At 37.7% G+C, this 19662-nt stretch overlaps 1 protein-coding gene across 2 annotated transcripts in view; it reads left to right on the top strand.

Annotated features, from left to right (window-relative positions):
• The window catches only part of TAFA2 (TAFA chemokine like family member 2), a 351512-nt gene that overhangs the window by 277489 nt on the left and 54361 nt on the right, over positions 1 to 19662 (top strand). For both annotated transcript variants that reach the window (XM_088478132.1, XM_088478131.1), the window contains one exon: positions 6836 to 6942. In XM_088478132.1, the coding sequence (XP_088334258.1) occupies positions 6837 to 6942 (106 nt within the window). In that variant the 5' untranslated portion in view covers position 6836. The remainder of the gene's footprint in view (positions 1 to 6835; positions 6943 to 19662) is intronic.

Consider the following 19662-nt stretch of genomic DNA (forward strand, 5'->3'; position numbering starts at 1 on the left):
CACAAATTAAAGAAAAATCTAATTTTATTTGGTGATAGGACCTTTTATCTGATAAAAAGTGTATTGTCAACTAATGCCAGCTGGCTTTTTTACTATTTGCAACACCTTTGTTCTGTGACTAATGAAAATCATATCCTAGTACGTTTTCATGTGCAAGATGCAATTTAGTTAAAATAAAGTTAACAGAGTAATTCAATAACTGGCAGCATGAAATCTCAAGACTAAACTCTTAATAATTAAGTGTTCCACATTCAATAAAGTAGCCAGTAAGTCCTATCCAGAACCCCCACTCATTTTTTCACTGTATTAGCATAAACAAGCACTTTTTTCTATGTTCACTCTATAGCAGTGGTCAGGGAACAGGGGTAAATTACCCCACATGGGGTAAAAATTAAATTCCTGGGGGTAATGGATGGACAGCCGGGTATACATTGGAATCATTCTATAATATAGAATGATTCATATGCATGCCCGGCTGTGCCACAGGGATGCTCTAAGCCGGACGCCTGCTGAGATGTTATTACCAGCGAGCGCCCGGCTCCTTCCCTGCAGCACCGCGTTAGCCGGAGGCAGGAATTCTCTTCTGAACTCTAGCTTCCGGCTCTCTCCATGCGCACTATGAGAGAGACGTCATGACGTCTCTCCCATAGTTCCGAGGAGCAGCCGGGCGGACAGGACGGTGGCGGATGCAGGAGCGGTGATTAAGGTAAGTGTTTTTTTTTTGTACAAGTGGCACTAAAGGGGCATTATATAGGAGCACTACTACAGGGGCATAACTATGGGGGCACTACTACAGGGGCATTATATGGTGGCACTACTATATGATTTCTTTCCTTTCAAATCAAGGGGGTAACGTCGGCATATCAAAATATATTTTGGGGTAAAAGGTAAAAAAGTTCCCTGACCCCTGCTCTATAGTACTAGGATTATGTAAAACAACTAATATCTAAATGTAACAGGTTCTCATTAAATCATAAAAAATAGATAATATAGAGTTTATAGTATTAACCACTTAACTGACAAGTTTTTTATTCCAAAAACTAATTAGACATTTATATTGTTTTACATAAGTAATTGGCCTAAAAACATCTTTTTAAAAATCTATTTACAAGTATTTTATTACAAAATTCCACCTAGGGGGTGTCTAGCATTACCCTGGGGAATAGATCCTTTAATTATTCTTATCAATGCCAACCCACTGGACATAACTCAATATATTTATATTATATAAACTTTTTCTCCCAAACCCCATTTTCCACATATGCCACTGTTCCCCATTTCTTCCCCCTCACCTAAGTGCAGAGCACAATGAAGCAAGCAACATCTACGGTAGCTCAGAGGGGACCAATCAGTCCCTTCTGAGCAGGAAGTAGCAGAGGGACTGAAATATATGATCATACATTACTGTAGCTCGCTCTGCTGTTGAGATGCAATTATATACTGCTGCTGAGAGGGGAACTTCAGTTCCCATTAGGGATGGACATTTCAAACTAATGGTTAGCAACCATCTATGTTCCTGATCTGATGGAAATACTTTTTCTTATGAATTTGCAGGTATTCATTTGTTGCAGTTTTCTAATTCCCATTCAATGTCTGACAGCCTTGTATGTAGCTGTGGACAATCACTTCATACAGTATCAAAAAGATTCTCTCCTGCAAAGAGGCAGGGTAGAGAAAAGAGAAAGCTTATTTTTTGAGGCACTGTTAAATAGATCATTAGAATGAAACCATAACTTTTTATGAGTATGTACATAAAAACACTTCTAACAAAGTTTCACAAACAATACACCAAAGATGATACAGTATACTAGTCTAGATAGATGATACAGAATCTTCTTTCTCTTGACTGTATCATCCTTGATGTATTGTGTGAATGCCTATTTATCTGTATTTGACTCTGAGCTCAGTAGTGCTTCTCTGTGCATGCACTTGCCAATGCCGGCATCCTACCGGGTCCCATCGCGCATGATGTCAGTACACACTACATATTGTCTACTGTGTACCGGGCATTATTTCTTTTCCTAACCATATAACAGCAACAGAATATCTTTACATTTAGCAACCTAGGACATACTGTACTTCCCCTCTCTGCATGTTGTTGCATTGACAATGACACAGTGCACAGACAGGGATTGTTGGACTTTAGAGCACTGTAGTTGTATTCACCAGAATTCCTACACTATTTTTCACATGGTTTCATCTATGTATATATATTTAAATGTCCTGACTCCCTGACTAACTGACTGACTCACTGATGCATCAACGCCCAGCCCAAACCCCTCAGCCTAGAAACATGAATATCGGGGAGTATATCCCTTCCATTATGTAGGTGCCCATTAAGAAGGGATTTTATTTAAACTTGACTCCTCCCCCTGTGTCCTGTCTGACTGGCTCTTTGTGGCTGCAGCACAGTTCACAATTCAAACACGAACTTTCATCCCAAGTGCTGCCAAACATCACTGGCAGATGGTGTGGCTCCCCTATTTGAATAGTGAGGGAAAATAATGTGTTACAACAGTAGTGAGAGGGGAATGTGTTACTATAGAGGTGAGAGAGGGGAATGTGTTACTACACAGGTATGGGAGGGGAATGTGTTACTACACAGGAGAGGGAGGTGAATGTCAAATGTGTTACTACGAGGTGATGGAAGGGAATGTGTTACAACATGGGTGAGGATGGGAATGTATTTCTACAGGGCTGAGCAAAGGTAATGTGTTACTCCAGAAGTGAGGGAGAGGAATAAGTTACTATAGGTGTGAGTGTTGTTAATACTGTATGTTACTACAGGAGTGAGGGAGGTATTGTATTTTTACACAGGTGAGGGAGGAGAATATTGAATGTGTTATAACATGGTTGAGGGAGGGAAATGTGTTACTACAGAGGTGAGTGCACAGGTGAGGGAAGGTAATGTCTTACTATAGAAGTGAGAGAGGGAATGCATTACTATAGAGGGGAATGATTAATGTGTTATTGGAGTGGTGAGATGTAAATGGAAATATGGTAAATATCTAAGGTCTACCTGGGTGAAACTGGGTACATCAGCTATTATATCTATATATATATATATATATATATATATATATATAGTCAAATCTTATGACTCACTGACTGACTTTCTGATTCATCAATGTCCAGCCCAAATCCCTGGACCCAGAAACATGAAAATTGGGGAGAATATTTCTTTCATTATGAAGGTGTTCACTAAGAAGGGATTTTTTGAACTTCAACTCCTAAGGGGGTGAAAAGGGCTTAATGGTTTCCTCCCCTGTGTAGTGTCCTGCCTGACTGACTTATTGTGGCTGCAGCACAGTTCCCTATTTGAATAGTGATGGAAGGAAATGTGTTACTACACAGGTGAGAGAGGGGAATGTCAAATGTGCTACTACAGGGTGACAGAAGGGAATGGGGAATGTGTTACAACACAGGCATGGGAGGGGAATGTGTTACCACAAGGGTGAGCTATAGCACAGGTGAGGGATGGAAATATCAAATGTGTTACTAGGGGTTGAAGGAAGGGAATGTGTTACAACACAAAAATGGGAGGAGAATTTATTGCTACAGAAGTGAGCAGGGGATAATGTGTTACTTCAGAGGTGAGGGATGGGAATGTGTTACTCCAGGGGTGAGGGAGGGGAATAAGTTACTACAGGTGTGATTGACAGTAATGTGTTACTACAGGTGTGAGGGAGATGTTGTATCTCTACACAGGTGAGGGAGGGGAATGTTGAATGTGTTAAAACACAGATGAGGGAGGGAAATGTGTTACCACAGAGGTGAGCAAGGATAATTTGTTACTACAGATGTGAGGGAGTGGAATGTGTTAGTACACAGGTGAGGGAAGGTAATGTCTTACTATAGCAGTGATGCATTACTATAGAGGTAAAGGATTAATGTGTTACTGGAGTGGGGAAATGGAAATAGAAACAGTAAATATCTAAGGTCTACCCAGGTGAAACTAGGTATGTCTGCTAGTACTTTATATATGTGAATTACAGAGATTTTGTGGCTGATTAAAACCAGCTGAAATGGAGACTTGAAGTCATCCAACCAAAGAATCTGCATAATTCATATGTGTTCTGAATAAATCAATGCTGTGGCAAGTATATATATATGTATGAAATGGAATAGGATCAGAGCACCTTATAGCGTCAATAAATCTTAAAGTGCTAATTAAAGTGCACATATTAGACATGTATCAAGCATTACATGTAATATATTAAGGATTGAATCTTATTAACACTTAATATAAAACACAGTTAAAAATTAGGTAGATACCGTATATAAGCATAACATTTGTTAAAAATATTTTTTAAAAGTTTGAAAGTTGAAGCTTATCTCATTCTGAGTAATAGTGGTCTCTGGTAACAGATGGGATAAAGGTTCCCAATGCGTTTCATCTGTCTGATACACTTCTTCAATTTTTTTAACAATTTTTTTCCACTAAAGCTCCAGAGCTGCACAGAGGGAGAGAAAGACATTTCTGCAAATAGCTGTCCTAAATAACTTAAAAGGTGCCTGACTTGAGGAACTTATAAAGATAATTTTCACCTACAGCCCAACCCTAAATGGTTTTGGTAGGTTTATACAGTTTTCCGATTTGAGGAACTGTTAAAAAAACTAAAAAATTATTAATTGTATTATTAATAGCCCTGAAAAAGTCATTATCAATGAAACACCTTGAGTGTAAAACTTACTGTTGTCCAAAATTAACTGGACTGGCTAACATCAAGTCTGCTCACTTGAGGGCACAAATACACATAAAATATTTTACATAATGGTGGTCTGTACATTAACTGTGTGAAAAAGTTTTTTAATTATGTTTTATTGAAATGAAACTGTTTTAAATGCTAATATCTGTATTTGAGATTAACTTGTTTGGGTGTATTCAGAATAATTTTGTTTAAAGAATAATTATTACACTCACATCATTGAATAAGAATATGATTTATTAATTTATTAATAAAGTGAGATAAAAGAGAACTGGTAATTCCTACGTAATTAAATTGAGGCGCTCCCCCCAAAAAACATTTTTCTAATAAAATCTCTGATCCATATTGGCAAGGAGCCTTTTTAAGGTTAAGCAGCCCATAAAAACATTAAAAAAAAATATTGGATATTGAAAACATAATTATTTCTCTTGATATATTCTGCAATTTTAACTTAGCTCAAAGGTTTTTGTATATATATATATATATATATATATATATATATAAATATACCAGAGGGTGCTAGATAAACAATTTTATAGATAATGTAAATAGTGTTCTCCTATAGAATGTTCTCCTATAACTAATAAGTCCAAAACTTGCTCTCTCTTGTCTTATACAAATAATAACGAATCACACGATTGCACAATGATAAAGAAAAAGCTGCCCACTGCTTGCCGAGGGCTTTTATTACTTCTTCTAGAGAACAAATGCCCGTTTTCCCATGCCTCTGCTAACCAGAAGTGCATCATAAGTAGTCACGGCATCTCGTAGCCAAGATGGCAGCACCACTTCCGGTCAGCGGTCTAAATGTTCCAACTTCATGGGTGGATGGGGAAATCATGCTATTGCAGATCAGAAGTAGTAGTCAAAAATGGCTACCAAACTTCCTACATTCTAAAGTAGATGTAAGTACAATATGTAAATTATATTGATTTTCAGTTTCATCATACAGTGTTGCACTATTACTTGTTTGTAGAGAGTGTTATTCAACAAGACTGGGACCAAGTGAATGATTACATTTGTATCAGTCTACCTAATCCTCACCAAAGGCAGATGATGTGTCATCCCCATGTATGATTGTTTAAATTATAAATGCATTTTGATACCCCTGATGAAGTCCACTCTAATGCACAAAATGCGTAGGACTTCATCCATTACTGCAAAGGGCCCCTTGTTGTGTGAGCTCACTCCTGAAAGTGTGAAGGCAGGAGTACTTATCATCTCCCTGTACAGTGGTATTGGATGTCGACAACATTTTAAGCTGTAAGTACAATTTTTTTGAATTCTTCTGAATAAAGATTTTAATCAAATTGTGAAAATTGTATTACTGATTGGCCTTTGGCTTCTTTTGGTGATTTGGTGAGGGGAATATATTTCAGATATCTATAGGTCATATTTGAAGTTTACATATTGGAGTTTCTACACAAAGAAAAATAATTAATCTGAAGTTTTGAGATAAGAAAAGAAAGACCTAGTTTTCCATGTATTACTTATAGGAGAACATTCTATAGGAGAACACTATTTAAATTATCTATAAAATTGTTTATCTAGCGCCCTTTGGTATATTTGTATTTGTGTCTATCATATTTGGTTCCGGCTAACAGGGGATCTACTAAAAGGAACAGCTGAGTATTTGTAGTGCAAAATAAGAGCATTTTCTACAAGAGGGCAATCCACCAGTTATTGTATGTACCTCAATCAAACTGGATGGCAAGCTTATCATCCAATACTTAACCATGTCCAGGCAGATAAATCTTCAGACAAAAACTGTAACAACAATGCCATAAATGGCCAACATTTTATGAAACCATAAAAATGGTCCTTTGTTCACCATATAAAAAGCATTGCAATGGCTGCTGACAAAACATTAGAAAAAAAATAGGCATATCTAAAAAGCAACCTCTGGACTATCCACTGGAACCCAACATCAACCTGGGAGAGGTCACCAAGCATGTTTTGTCCCATGGACTTAATCAAGCGTGAAACAATGTGGGTTGAGTGACCTCCCATGTTGATGTTGTGACTGATGTGAGTGCCAACTATTTCTGTTTGTAGGTATATAAAGCTGTGATTTGTGTTTTAAAACTTTGCTGCATGAAATAATATTGTTTTGATTATTTTATCAGAATGAATAAAAGATATTTGCAGAAGGCAACAAAAAGGACATTTCTTATAATAATATTTATTGGAACTCTCTGTGCAAAGTTGACAGTTGGAGCAATTCATCAGAAAGGTCAGTTGTGTGGTAATGGTTTTTTTGTTATTTCCTTTTGTGTTACAACTTTCACTGAATAATTGCAGCAAGTTTTCATTATGTCTAGCTGCACTTGCTTTTATTACTCTGGCTTTTGAACTTCAGATACTAACTACCCAGTTTGTTGTTTTTTATCTTTTATATATGCTGCAGTATTATATCTGATCGCAAATACATATTTATAATACTTGCGCATTATATAAAGAAGCATCCTGGTTAAACTATTAAACACTGAGAGGAAAGACAGATTATGATTCCCCCACACAAGTAGTTACAGTATCATGTTTGCTTCTTTCTCATTTTATATTTGCTCAAATTATTTGTTAATGGGGTTACTTTAGTCAGTGAAGTTGTTGTGGATGATTGGAGTAAATGGTTGCTATGTCTTCCTAATGTGTTAATGTTTCTTTGTTCTTAAATTTAAAATAAAAGATGACAAATGTCTAAAATGCCCAGTATGCGTCACCCAATACTGAAATGTTGGTGCAGACTATGCTACAAGAAAGAGACATCCACTTATTGATCTACTCACACTCTCTCTCCCACAACACATATTTTGTTCCAGGGCTCAAACTGTTGGCTAGGAGGCCTGGATGCATGTTGAGGTTTTATACTATGCCAGCTAGTGTGTAGAATTATTCTTCATTAGGTGCTCTGCAAAAAAAAATCCCTAACACTCCACAATTATTGATACAGGTTGAGTCTCCCATATCCAAAATGCTTGGGACCAGGGGTATTTTGGATATCGGAATATTCCGTATTTTGGAATAATTGCATATTATAATGAAATGTCTTGGAAATGGGACCCAAATATACACACAGAATGCATTTATGTGTTATATACACCTTATACACACAGCCTGCAGGTCATTTTAGACAATATATTTTTTTTTGTGCATCAAAAAAAGTTTGTGTACATACATGAAATTCATTTATTTTTCATATACACCTTATACACACAGCCTGAAGGTTATTTTATACAATCTTTTTAATAATTTGTGCCTTAGACAAAGTTTATGTACATTAAACCATCAAAAATCAAAGGTTTTATTATCTCAGTCATGCTGAAAATATTCCGTATTTCGGAATATTCCGTATTTCGGAATATTTGGATATGGGAGACTCAACCTGTAGTTCTTGCAAATTACACATTTCATATTAAGTGCAGGTAGACTGAAACATTTTCAAATAACCTTCACTTTATTTGAGATGTCCTGCACTGCAGCTCTGATAGAAAAATAAAGGTATAACGTTGCACCTTGGCAAAACCATGTCACACTACAGCTGGGGTAGATATCAAATATACAGAGAGATTTAGATTTGTAAATGGCATGTCCTATTCAAAATATAAATTGTAGAGTAAAAATAAAACTGTCCAGCATTTGTGGGCTACATTCAAAAGCAGTCAGTATTTTCCCTGCCTGCATGCAAAATTAAATAAAAAAGTAAATACAGGTATATGTGTACACCTTACAGTGCAACATGGTTTGTCCAAGTGCAAAGTTACTTTTTTCCTTATTTGCTCCCAACTCTGAATCTTTCCCTTTGTACAGTATACAGTACCCACACAAATTATTCATTGTTTTTTCAAAAGACTTCGAATTTTTCAAAATACATTAGCTGCATCATTCTACTGACACAACAAATGAAATCTACCCAAAATGGACAAAACAGTGTTTATTATTGAAATTGCAAAAAATTTTACTTAAGCAAATGTGTGTATTTTTGTTAATAAACATCACCATTAAATACTTTATGGTTCTTGCTTCAGGATTAATGCACCTTTTCAACAAAAGAATAAATCAGTATTCTACACAAAGGTTTTCATAAAATAGAATTTGATAATTATTTATTTTTTGCTACATTGATGGAAACACATTAATAAATGTGTAGGAATAACATGATGGTCCAACAAGGCATATTATTTTGAAATGTAGACAACTTAATGCATCAAATGAGGTCCCGAGTTTATTGAAGCTAGGAAGTGGGATACCTGAACATTAGACCCTCATCCATCTCTTGACATCTTAACACTTTTTGAGGTAAATGGGTTTATTATCTGGTGATCAACAGAAAATAAGGATCAACATTGCTTGAAAGAGGGGACTCCCCTCTTTCAAACAAAGATGCCTCAGAGTCTCCCTAGTATGAAGAAGATAAGGTATTTTTAATGCATGACCCCCATTATGTGAACTTTGTACAAATGTCTAGTTTTGTGTGTGAGATGGGTCTTTGTGAGGTCATTGCACCACTTTGATCAATGCCATCACTCCTCCATGAGCTTCCACCGACAAAAACTGCCAGTGGGACTTAAATATCCCCCCTATTTGATTTATTGTAGTTCTGTAGATCAGTATGATTCATACTCATCATTTTCGATGTCTGATCCCCACTCTTCTTTAACTGTAAAGGGTTTAAGACAGTTGAGTTAATTTATGTACATGAAATATTAGGTCATATACCATATAACGCAAATCATATTATGCAACATTGTACATAGACTTTGTAATTATTCACAACAGTACCAGTCCCATTGGAATTTTACAGTTTAAATTCTGTAATCCCCAACCCACACAACACACATTTACACACACATGTAAACAAACACAGTCTATGGTTCATTTTGTGTCTTTGTCCCAGATAAGAGAGAAGTACTCAGATAGATATCAGATAAATGTATATATACTGTAGATAATGAAAGAGAGAGAGAAGTGTAGATACTATAGTTTTTAGCATTTAATTTATTAAAATATTTTACATTCAACAATTCCCAATCTAAAGTATTTAAATATATAGGTATATTTATATACCTAAGTAATGTTGTTTGTTATTTTTCAATATTAATATGTATATAACAAAATGTCTGCAAAATGTCAATGTTTGTTCAATTTACACTGTAAAGTGTGCAGGTTACACAAACAGATGGCTGAAATGTGTTATTTACAAAAACAGCTGACATGTCAAGCTACCACTTGGCAAAGCATATAAAAATGCTTCATATGGTGCTCTCAAAATTCTAGTCATTAGCTCTGCTAGTGACACAAGTGACACATTATGCCAACATGAGCCTTCCTTAAAGGCTCTGATTTTGTATAAAACAGGTTAATTAACCAGCAGGGACAATGATTAGGAACAAATCAGTTTGTTGAGTAACATACCTCGTAGTATAGAAGGTTTTACTGTACCTCTAGAAAGTAAAGGCCAATGTTTGCATTTTCTCTTTATTATGTACACTGATAATACAATATTTTGTAATATTTTATTGCACAACATTTTAATTTTGTTTAATATTTTAACCTATTTTTGGCAACACAATATGAAAAAATAAGTTTTTACAGTGCCATAAAGCTTGGCTATAATTAATCAAAATATATGAAGTACTAACACACTTACTACTATTGGAAACTGGCACAAGAAGATAACTTGCCTCAAAAGGTACAGTGGAGGTTAGGAGTGGGCAGCTTTTGGAACTCAACCAATACATTCCTAGAAGACAGTGGGATCAAATGGGAAGGGGAAATAGGGTGTTCCAGTGCTTCTCCAACCATTAGTTTCAAGATGTGAGGGTTATTTATTTTACAAAAAAAGAGTACACAGTGTGAGTCCAAAAACATACACTCAATATAGTATATGCTAACTGGTTCTTGAATGTAATCAAGCCTTGGGTAATATTGCACCGTTATTTGTCGGTGATTGCAGATTGCACTGGTGGCTTTCAAACCTTCTGGTAGGTGTCCCTCAGGATACTCAGAAAGGGTCACAGAAAAAACAACATAGTATCTACTGTCGCGTTTGGTGAATCGGACCAAATAAATCCTTCAAGATTGTACTCACCATTTATAAATGTGTTATTCACCTTTTACATTCATTTATAATCCCGATTGTCCATCGTTTTAAGAGTAATGGAAAAAAATCCTGTTATCTCATTACTTAGAGCTATGGCTTATATAATCTAGAGTGCTAGGGTGTTCCTAGAAAAAAGTTAGGGATTATCCTCCCAATTTAAAAAGACACAATCAATATATATAAAAAATACTATTTAATCAAAGGTGGAGATTTTCCAACCTTAAAGCATAAAATAATAAATAATAAAAATAAATATTAAAATAAAGACAACAAATACTTAAAGCCAAAATTGAAATAGTTCAAGATATAAAATAAATGCAGATTTGAATAGGAAAAGAGTAACCCCAAGATCTCTGTCTGCTTGCTCAGGCAAGTCAATGGACATTGGGATTAAAAATGAATGTCCAAGATGAATAACATATTTTTAAAGAATGAATATAATCTTAAAGGATTAATTTGGTCCAATTCACATAAGAGATAGCAGACACTGGTTTTTCTTTGACCCCTTATGGAGTATCCTGAGGAACACCAGAAGGTTTGTACCCCCCCCCCCATTTGATCCTACTATTGGAAACTTATGTTTCCTTGATAAAGGTCTGTTATTTTCCAAATCTTGGCTAAAATATATTTTCAGCAGTTCTTGGATTACTTTTGATCAAGGCTGATTCCCCCATCATCCCTTTTATTAGTTCCATTTTGGGCCTGATTCAGAGCCACACGCAATCCACAAGTAATGCTATAGTTCACATACAGTATTTAAGTGATTTTTTTTATGCAACTGTGCATGCGCGAAAAATTTCTAAACCCCTGCAGCACATGCATTACAGAGTGTATGCACATACTGTAGGTGCTGTTGTGATAGGGACAAATGGTTTCAGAAATTCCTGGGCAGTAACTGGGAGGTGGCTAGCAATATATATGCAAAAATGGTTTGTTTAATGGACATGTTATGGGAGTGTCATAGGTGCATCAATGCAATTGACTATGTTGCGAGATGCACAGCTGCAGGCATAGGAGGCCATGGTCAGACTAAGAAACTGAACCTGCGATAGGGCTGGTGCAAGTTTCGATGGTGCGACCACTGGTGGCACCTATGGATGCACAAATTGATATTACAGCATGTACTGATGCTAAAAGTGGGTGTCTCAATCCTTGCACATTCGGCCAAATGGATATACACAAGTTTGTAGGACATTTGCTTAAAATTGCATATGGGTCACAGCCAATAGACGCTGCTGGTTTGCATGAAAATCAGAATGAACATTTATTTCTATATTAACCAGCAACAGCCACTAAGGCATTAGCTTTCATGAGAATAGTGCAGAGATTGATTCACTTAAGAGGACATAAAAAGATTCCAAGATTCTGATTCCAAAGTAGCGTTTCAAAATAAGACTAAGAGGTATATTTACTAAAGTGTGGGTTTAGAGGAGTGGTGGTTTTCCTATAGCAGCCAATCAGATTCTAGTTATCATTTACCTAGCACCTTCAAGAAGATAATGGCTAGAATCTGATTTTTTGCTATGGGCAACATCTCCACTTCTATATACCTGCACTTTAGTAAAAATACTCCCAAATCTAAATAAGACTGTCTAATCCTGAAAAACATAAAATATATGTAATCCCCACTGCCCTACCTAGATATTGCAGTGAGAGGGTTAGTGGAGAAGGGCTGTCTTCTGCCTGGATTGGTGGGGAAGATAAACTACATATCCTGGCAATCTTTACTGTTCGTTACTTGCACGACACAGCTTTTGGGTTTAGCAAGAGCAGGAGCCAGCTAAAAGAAGCATTAAGTCGTGTGCCTCCAAAGTGGCTAGAAGTTGCTTACGTTGTTGGTGGGCGCAAGCTGAGCATGAGCCACAGCTATATGTTTAGGATTAGTGCTAGCATGCCTTACTGAAGGAGAGGACCTTGTGAGCCCCTCATCGTGTAGTGAGTGACAGCCATTTATATAGACTGTGAAAGTCAGAGACTACATAATACAGAATCAGTGCCAGTGAAGTCCAAATCAAAAGGAACTGAGACAGTCACAGTGAGAGTCATTCAGTGTTTGCATATGTCAGTCAGTGTGAGTCAAAGATAGTTTTGTCTGTATGAGAGCAACATCGGGACAATCAGTGCATCACCTGAGTCCCATAGAGACTTTAACTGAGACACAATAGACAGGTCGTTCCTTATTATATAGTGGGACTATAGACCTTAGTGTCCTTAATTCTCCTAGAGATGATTCTTGAGATTTATGTGTTATTGATATTTATACATAATTCTATTTGTTCTATGTATTTTGCCTGGATCATATAATAAGTTGTGTTTTTCTCCCTGAGCTATCAATCAGTCTATGTACTTTTCATTCCACTAATTTGTACCTGTTATTTTTCTGTTCCCATCTATATGGATTTATTTGCAAATTCAATAAAAATCTAATGAGGAAAAAGAAAAGTGCACCAAATTAGGAATTTGAGGCATAAAGGTTCTAGGTAATTAGCTATAAATGACTAAAATGTGGGAAAAGAGTAAGTTCTAATGTAAGAAACCTAGGCGTTTACTGTATATCTTCAATGGTCCTGTTAACTATTTGATATTTAAGATAGGGATTGCTATTCAACTAATTTATAGATATTATATTGTCATTTTAAGTTTATGTATATTCTACAGTAAGGTTTTATAAGGGCTACAGATTGTTGTGGCTATTGTACTGTCTTTTTTTTAAATTACTATTCCTTTTTTCCACTTAAAATCCCCAACAACATTTTTGGATATTTATTTTTCGAACATTTATCCTTGTGTGTTATCTTAATAAATGAGAGTGGGAACAAGCTACATTATATTACTAGTAATAATAGGGATATAACCAAGCTAGCCCCTGGTAAACACCTTGCCTGGAAGTAGACATGAGGCTCAGGTAGGGGGACCTATATAACACAGAAACTGACCCAGATACATAATCCTATCACCCATCCCAGAAGATAAATACAGTTGAGCAGGTGTTACATTTATACTGTACATAATTAACTTAAATTATAGAGCAACTGTTCATTTGTATAATCCTTCAATTCCTTTAAGGCAAAAACACAGGACCCAAGAGATACCATTACAGTTTTGGTGTAATTGTACCCCATTGGGTATCTGCAATTAAACAATTACGGCTGTCTATTGCCAGTCGTCATATTAATTCAGATGCATCAGGAGTCTGAATTTAACATTCCAAAATTAAATATTTTAAATATGAAAATGTGTGTTTGCTGGTATAAACAGTATCCATTTGACCATGGCATTTGCATACGACACTAAAGGTGGGTACTCACTTGCATGATATAAGCCCGATTTGGGCAACTTTGGCAAATTGGAATGACAAATCAATGTGTATGCCCAACTGCATGCTCCCACGGGTTGCATGCGATATTGTGTGATTGGCCATGCTGCTTGGCCAATCACACAATATGGCATGTGAGGCTGGAACAGTGATCGTTCCATCATTTGTTAAATCTTTTTAGTGTGTCCCGTCATTTCCTTTGGAGCAGGGTGAAGGGAAAATGCCCCTTCTATCAGCACAATTGCTGGTAGTACAAGTGTGTAGCTGGCCTTCAAAGTCTGTATACTTTTCAAGCCAATCAGAGCTCACTGAACTCTGCAAACCACAACAAATTCCTTCCCTGCTGTATTTGTTCTGATCTGAGAGTCTTTTGAAAAGCAGTAATAATAATGATCTTATATACAGTACTAAATATTTCTAAAGGCTTTCTAAATGCAGATACATTTTATACAATTAAAATATATTATGAAAATAAGCCTAAACAAATCCACTGTGTTAATGAGGTGTGCCTATTTTAATTATTAAATTAATGTGTATAGTGTACATCTAGCACAAGTGCAGTGGGCACTATACACTTGCATGCCCCCTTATGACAGCTCCATGCATTTGCCACCTATGAGAAAGGAATGCCTTGGGAGAAAAAGACTAAGGAGTCAAAGCACAGTAAATTAAAAGGAGTCATGCAGCGTATGGTGGGATCCAAAGTACTGAGCATGCAGAACAGGCTTCATCTCAATTACATCTCTGCCTCCCAGACAAAAAGGATCCCCAGCAACAGCTGTCCTCCCTAATGCACATACACAACTCCCCCAACAACAGCCAGCACATTGTACTGCAGTGCATACACAAATGTCCTCCACAACAGCCTTCCCCCTGTCCACCCAATTCACACACAGGACCAACCACAACAACTGTCTGCCCTCAGTCCTCCATAATCCACAAACAAAATTACTGCCCAACAGCCAGAACTCTGTGTCTGCAACTCACAGTCAGGACTCCCCTTCCCTCTCAACAGCCTGCCCTTTTTCTGTGCAGTGTGCTTTGAAGAAGTGGACAGACAGAAAGCAGTGGGTACAGACAACAAAAAGGGAAAAGAGAGAGAGAGATGATGGGGAGAGAGCACAGAAATTAACAGACAAGGGGGATAGATAGACAAAATGTGGAAAGATAGAGATAAAACATAGGGGGAGAGACAGAAAGAGAGGGTTAAGAGAGAAAAAAAAGTCCCTACAGTTATATCAGGGTACCCTACACACCATGCTGAGCTCCAAATGAGAGCCATATGTTCTGAGGATTGGTAAAGGTTTGTGCTGCACTGTCGACTGTACTCTGGGAAGAGACTAGGCAGTTGGGCTTGGACTTCTTCCAGTGATTATCACAGTTTCCCATCACTTATAACGGGATGTAGTCATGAAACCATAAGAAAATAACACCATCACAACAACATATATCTCTTAACCATAGTTGTCGACTTTTAGAGTCTCCTCTCTGTGAAAATCTGGGAGGGGAAATACAACTGGTTGCTGATCACATAATGCAGAACATTTTGGGTCTATTGAGAGGGGTCAGGGCCAAAATGACGCAATTTTCAAAGAATCACATCCTATTGGCCCCTCCCCATTGAACCCGTGATTCGTGACATTATTCTCACCATCCTTCCCCCTTCATTAGGAAGTGGGTGTGATAAAGGAGGACCACCCACTCTTCTGGGGGTTTTGGGTTTCCTAGAGAGTAGGTAAGTATGTTCTTAACATATATGACTCCATTAACTAAAAGAACTGCACTATAAATATATCCTGTGTTTTTCATAATTGAGAGAACTCACATAACCACACCTGGTTAATTTAAGTAAAAAATAGATAATTAGACATCAAAACACATAACAAGACAACATATATAAATGTAAAAAAGTAATCTTTCTTCCTAAAATATGCAGATTAGTATTTTGCTGAGTCTACCATAATGTGCTGGATGTTATTACTCTAGGGCAGCATTTTTCAACCACTGGGTCGTGGCACACTAGTGTGCCGTGAGCAGTTGTCAAGTGTGCCACGAGGTCAGAAAAGTCAAAGCTGACTTTACTTGTACTGCTGGCCTGGCCTGGGCAGTTCTTGGCTGGGAGGTTCTTGCACGCCTAGCCGTTTTGCACGCCCACCTGCACACTGCTCCCAGCTCTGCACTGTGTGCTCAGTCACTGAGTGTAACTGAGCTACCCCAGCCGATGAGGGACAGGACAGGGACAGTTAGCCTTCTCAACTGGACAGTTAGCCTTCTCAACTGGTTATTTTATTTTTTTCTGTGGGGTCCAATGTGATTTTGTTTTTCTCTGTGGAGACTAATGTGATGAGGTTTTTTTGTCTCTGCGGGCCAACCAATTTTTTTTGTTCTATGGGGGCCAATTTGTTTGTATGTTTTCTTTAATTGGGGACCAATTTGTTTTAGATTTATTTCTGTGGTGCCCAATAGTTTGTGTTTGTTCTGTGGGGGCCACTGTATTTAATTTTTTTCTGTGGGGGGCAATGTGTGTGTTTGTTTTTCTGTGGGGGCCAAAGTCTAATCTTTTCCTATGTGGGGCCAATTTGTGAGTGTTTATTCCTGTGGGGGCCGATGCGTGTATTTTGTTTCCTGTGGGAGACTGATGGTGCGCCTTAGTATACCCAATTAGACTGTTGTGTGTGGGGAGAGTTTAAAAATATAATCAAGATTACACCCATATCAAAAGTTATTCTGGAACTTGAAATCCATCTGGGTTCAAAGATGATGAAATCCCAGGTGATAAATGTACAGTATACCTACAGCAGGAATAATTCCACAAATAGAAGGTTGTGTCCTTGCCAGCTTGCATTACATGGAAGACCATATAGGATAAAATCAGGTAGCCACTTGTCTGCAGCAGAATCCTTATTAACAGCGGTGACATGTTGCTGTCCACTGGCTTGTCTTTGGTATGTCCATATTTCTGTCAACATACTTGTGTATATTAGACTGTGTAGAATTCTGTCTATTTGCTATATATGCCAATGCTGGCCATTTGCTGTGTAGGAGAATGTTGGCCATTTGCTGTGTAGGAGAATGTTGGCCATTTGCTGTGTAGGAGAATGCTGCCATTTGCTGTGTAGGAGAATGTTGGCCATTTGCTGTGTAGGAGAATGTTGGCCATTTGCTGTGTAGGAGAATGCTGCCATTTGCTGTGCAGGGGAATGGCAGACATTTGCTGTGCAGGAGAAAGGGGACCATTATCTGTACTGGAGAATGGCGGCCATTTGTGTGTAGGAGAATGGTGTTTATTTTATGTGTAAGAAAATGGTGGCCATTTTCTGTGTAGGATAATAGTGGTCATTTGCTGTGTAGTAGAATGGTGGCCATTTGCTGTGTAGCAGTGTAACAGCCATTTGGCATGGAATGGGATTGTAAAACCGGCAGCTGTTTAGCCACTGGTTCAAATCCTGACAACGTGAGGCCAAAAGGAGGAAATCCCGACAGCGGAAGTAAGTAACGCTAACACTCCCCTCTCCCCCCCTAACCCTCCTTTAGGGGTGCCTAACCCTAACCTCCCCACTTAACCCTATCCTCCCCCGCTAGTGCCTAACCCTAACCTTCTCCCAGGGGTGCCTAAACCTTAACCCCCTCCGCGCTCCCTAAACCTAACCCTCCCGGGGGGTTCCTAACCCTAACCTCCCCATGGGTGCACCTAACCCTTAACCCCCTTTCCCCTAGCCTAATCCTTTTGGGGGGTACCTAACCCTAAGTCCCACCGGGAGCCCCCTGACCTAACCCTTCCCCCTACGGGTAAGAGGATGGGTTCCTGGACTTACCTTGTTTGTTCCCATGTCATCCTGGATTCTAGCGTCGAGATTATGACAGGTGTCAGTATTTCGACGTCTGTCATAAATCTGTAGCCGGCATTCTGGCATCGGGATTGTGGCTGTCGGTCACATAACTACATCCCATTTGGCATGTAGGAAAATGTCTCATTTCTCGATTTTCCAGACAAGCTCTCAAAATATTCCTTATATTGCTCTTTCCAGTTAGGAAAATTTTACAACTCTATTATATGAAGTGGTTTTAGAAGTTATATTTCTACACATTTTGGAATGGATACATTTCCCAAGTGATTTTTTTTAATTATTTGTTAGCAATTAAATAGTTATTTTATTTTTTTTTAATTAAGAAACTGGTTCTCCACATGTAATTGTAGATAAACTGTTTTTGGAAAACATTTTTTTGTTTCCATTATGTAAAATGTGAGTTTGTGATTTACACTTAACAATGAAAACTAAAATGATTGAAGTCAATAGAACCAAACAACTTGTGATGAGAAATATTGAAAAACAAACAAACAAATAAATAACTCAACAGAACACAATGTACACTTGTAGACCACACATATTCACACTTAAGTATTAATTGCTTCTAGCAGTATGTGAGCAAGTACACCTACTGTGCACATTTTGTTTTTATTTCATTTATAAATTTTAATGAAAAGATTGTACTTTTTCTTCTGCTGCATAGTTATTAACATAATCTGTTGCTTATAAAAAAGGGAGGGGGGCTTATGTAGTAGCCTGAGAGGTGCAGGCTGTGGCGATATTCCAGTGAGTCTGACCATATTTTTAAGGTGGCAATCATTTAAAACCTTGTTTTGCCTTTTATATGATTACCACTTTAAAACTATAGGCAAACTCACCAAATTCTTGCCAGAGCCTGAATCTTGTAGGCTATTACATAAGTACCCAAGACTTTAAGGGAGGGGTTTCATTGGGAAGTGTCTCTTTGTCCTGCTGTATTCGTCTGATTGAGGGGAGGGAGTACACAGCTCCAATGTGGAGGTTAGGTGGCAGTGACCACTTGTCCTACCATCTGACCTCCTAACAAGCCGCCACATTGGAGCCACGCATTCCCTACCCTCCTTTGGGCGAATACAGCAGGACAAAGAAAGACTTCCAGATGCAGGCTAAATATAATTGCTGCTACACAGAACTGGAACCCAGGGGGGAGGTAGAGGGTAAGTGCTGGCATTGGAGTAAATGAGGCTCTGTATCTATACTTACATTCTTTCCGGTGTGCTGGGATAGTTGGAACCTTTTAGAAAATGTAATCCACCAGACTATTTGAATCCATATGGATTATACCAACTTTTAATAAGAACTGGTTGTTCTAAAAAGATTCTATACAAGTTTAGTGTGGAGCTGTATTCTAAAAATGCATGCCATATGAGTTGGAATACTCACATATGTGCTTTTTTTGAGAATGTAATGTGGTTTCAAAATTATATTTTTCCATAGAGCTCATCAATGTTTTAAATGATTGTATGTATATTTAAAACAAATTGTATAATTTTTTGCATTAAAAGACACTCATCAATATAATTAATTAATAGTAGCCAGTAGGCCATACCCCCTACCACCTTACCGCCAGTGCCACTAGCTGCACCGCTGAGTGAGTCACAGCAGCGTGACTGACTCTATGAGGGATGCCCCCAGAGTGATGAGAAACGCAGAAATATCATGCAGATACACCCGGGATGCATGACCATG

Source organism: Taudactylus pleione, unplaced genomic scaffold (genome assembly GCF_031769625.1).
Source record: "Taudactylus pleione unplaced genomic scaffold, aTauple2 ptg000207l, whole genome shotgun sequence".
Taxonomy (NCBI): Eukaryota; Metazoa; Chordata; class Amphibia; order Anura; family Myobatrachidae; genus Taudactylus; species Taudactylus pleione.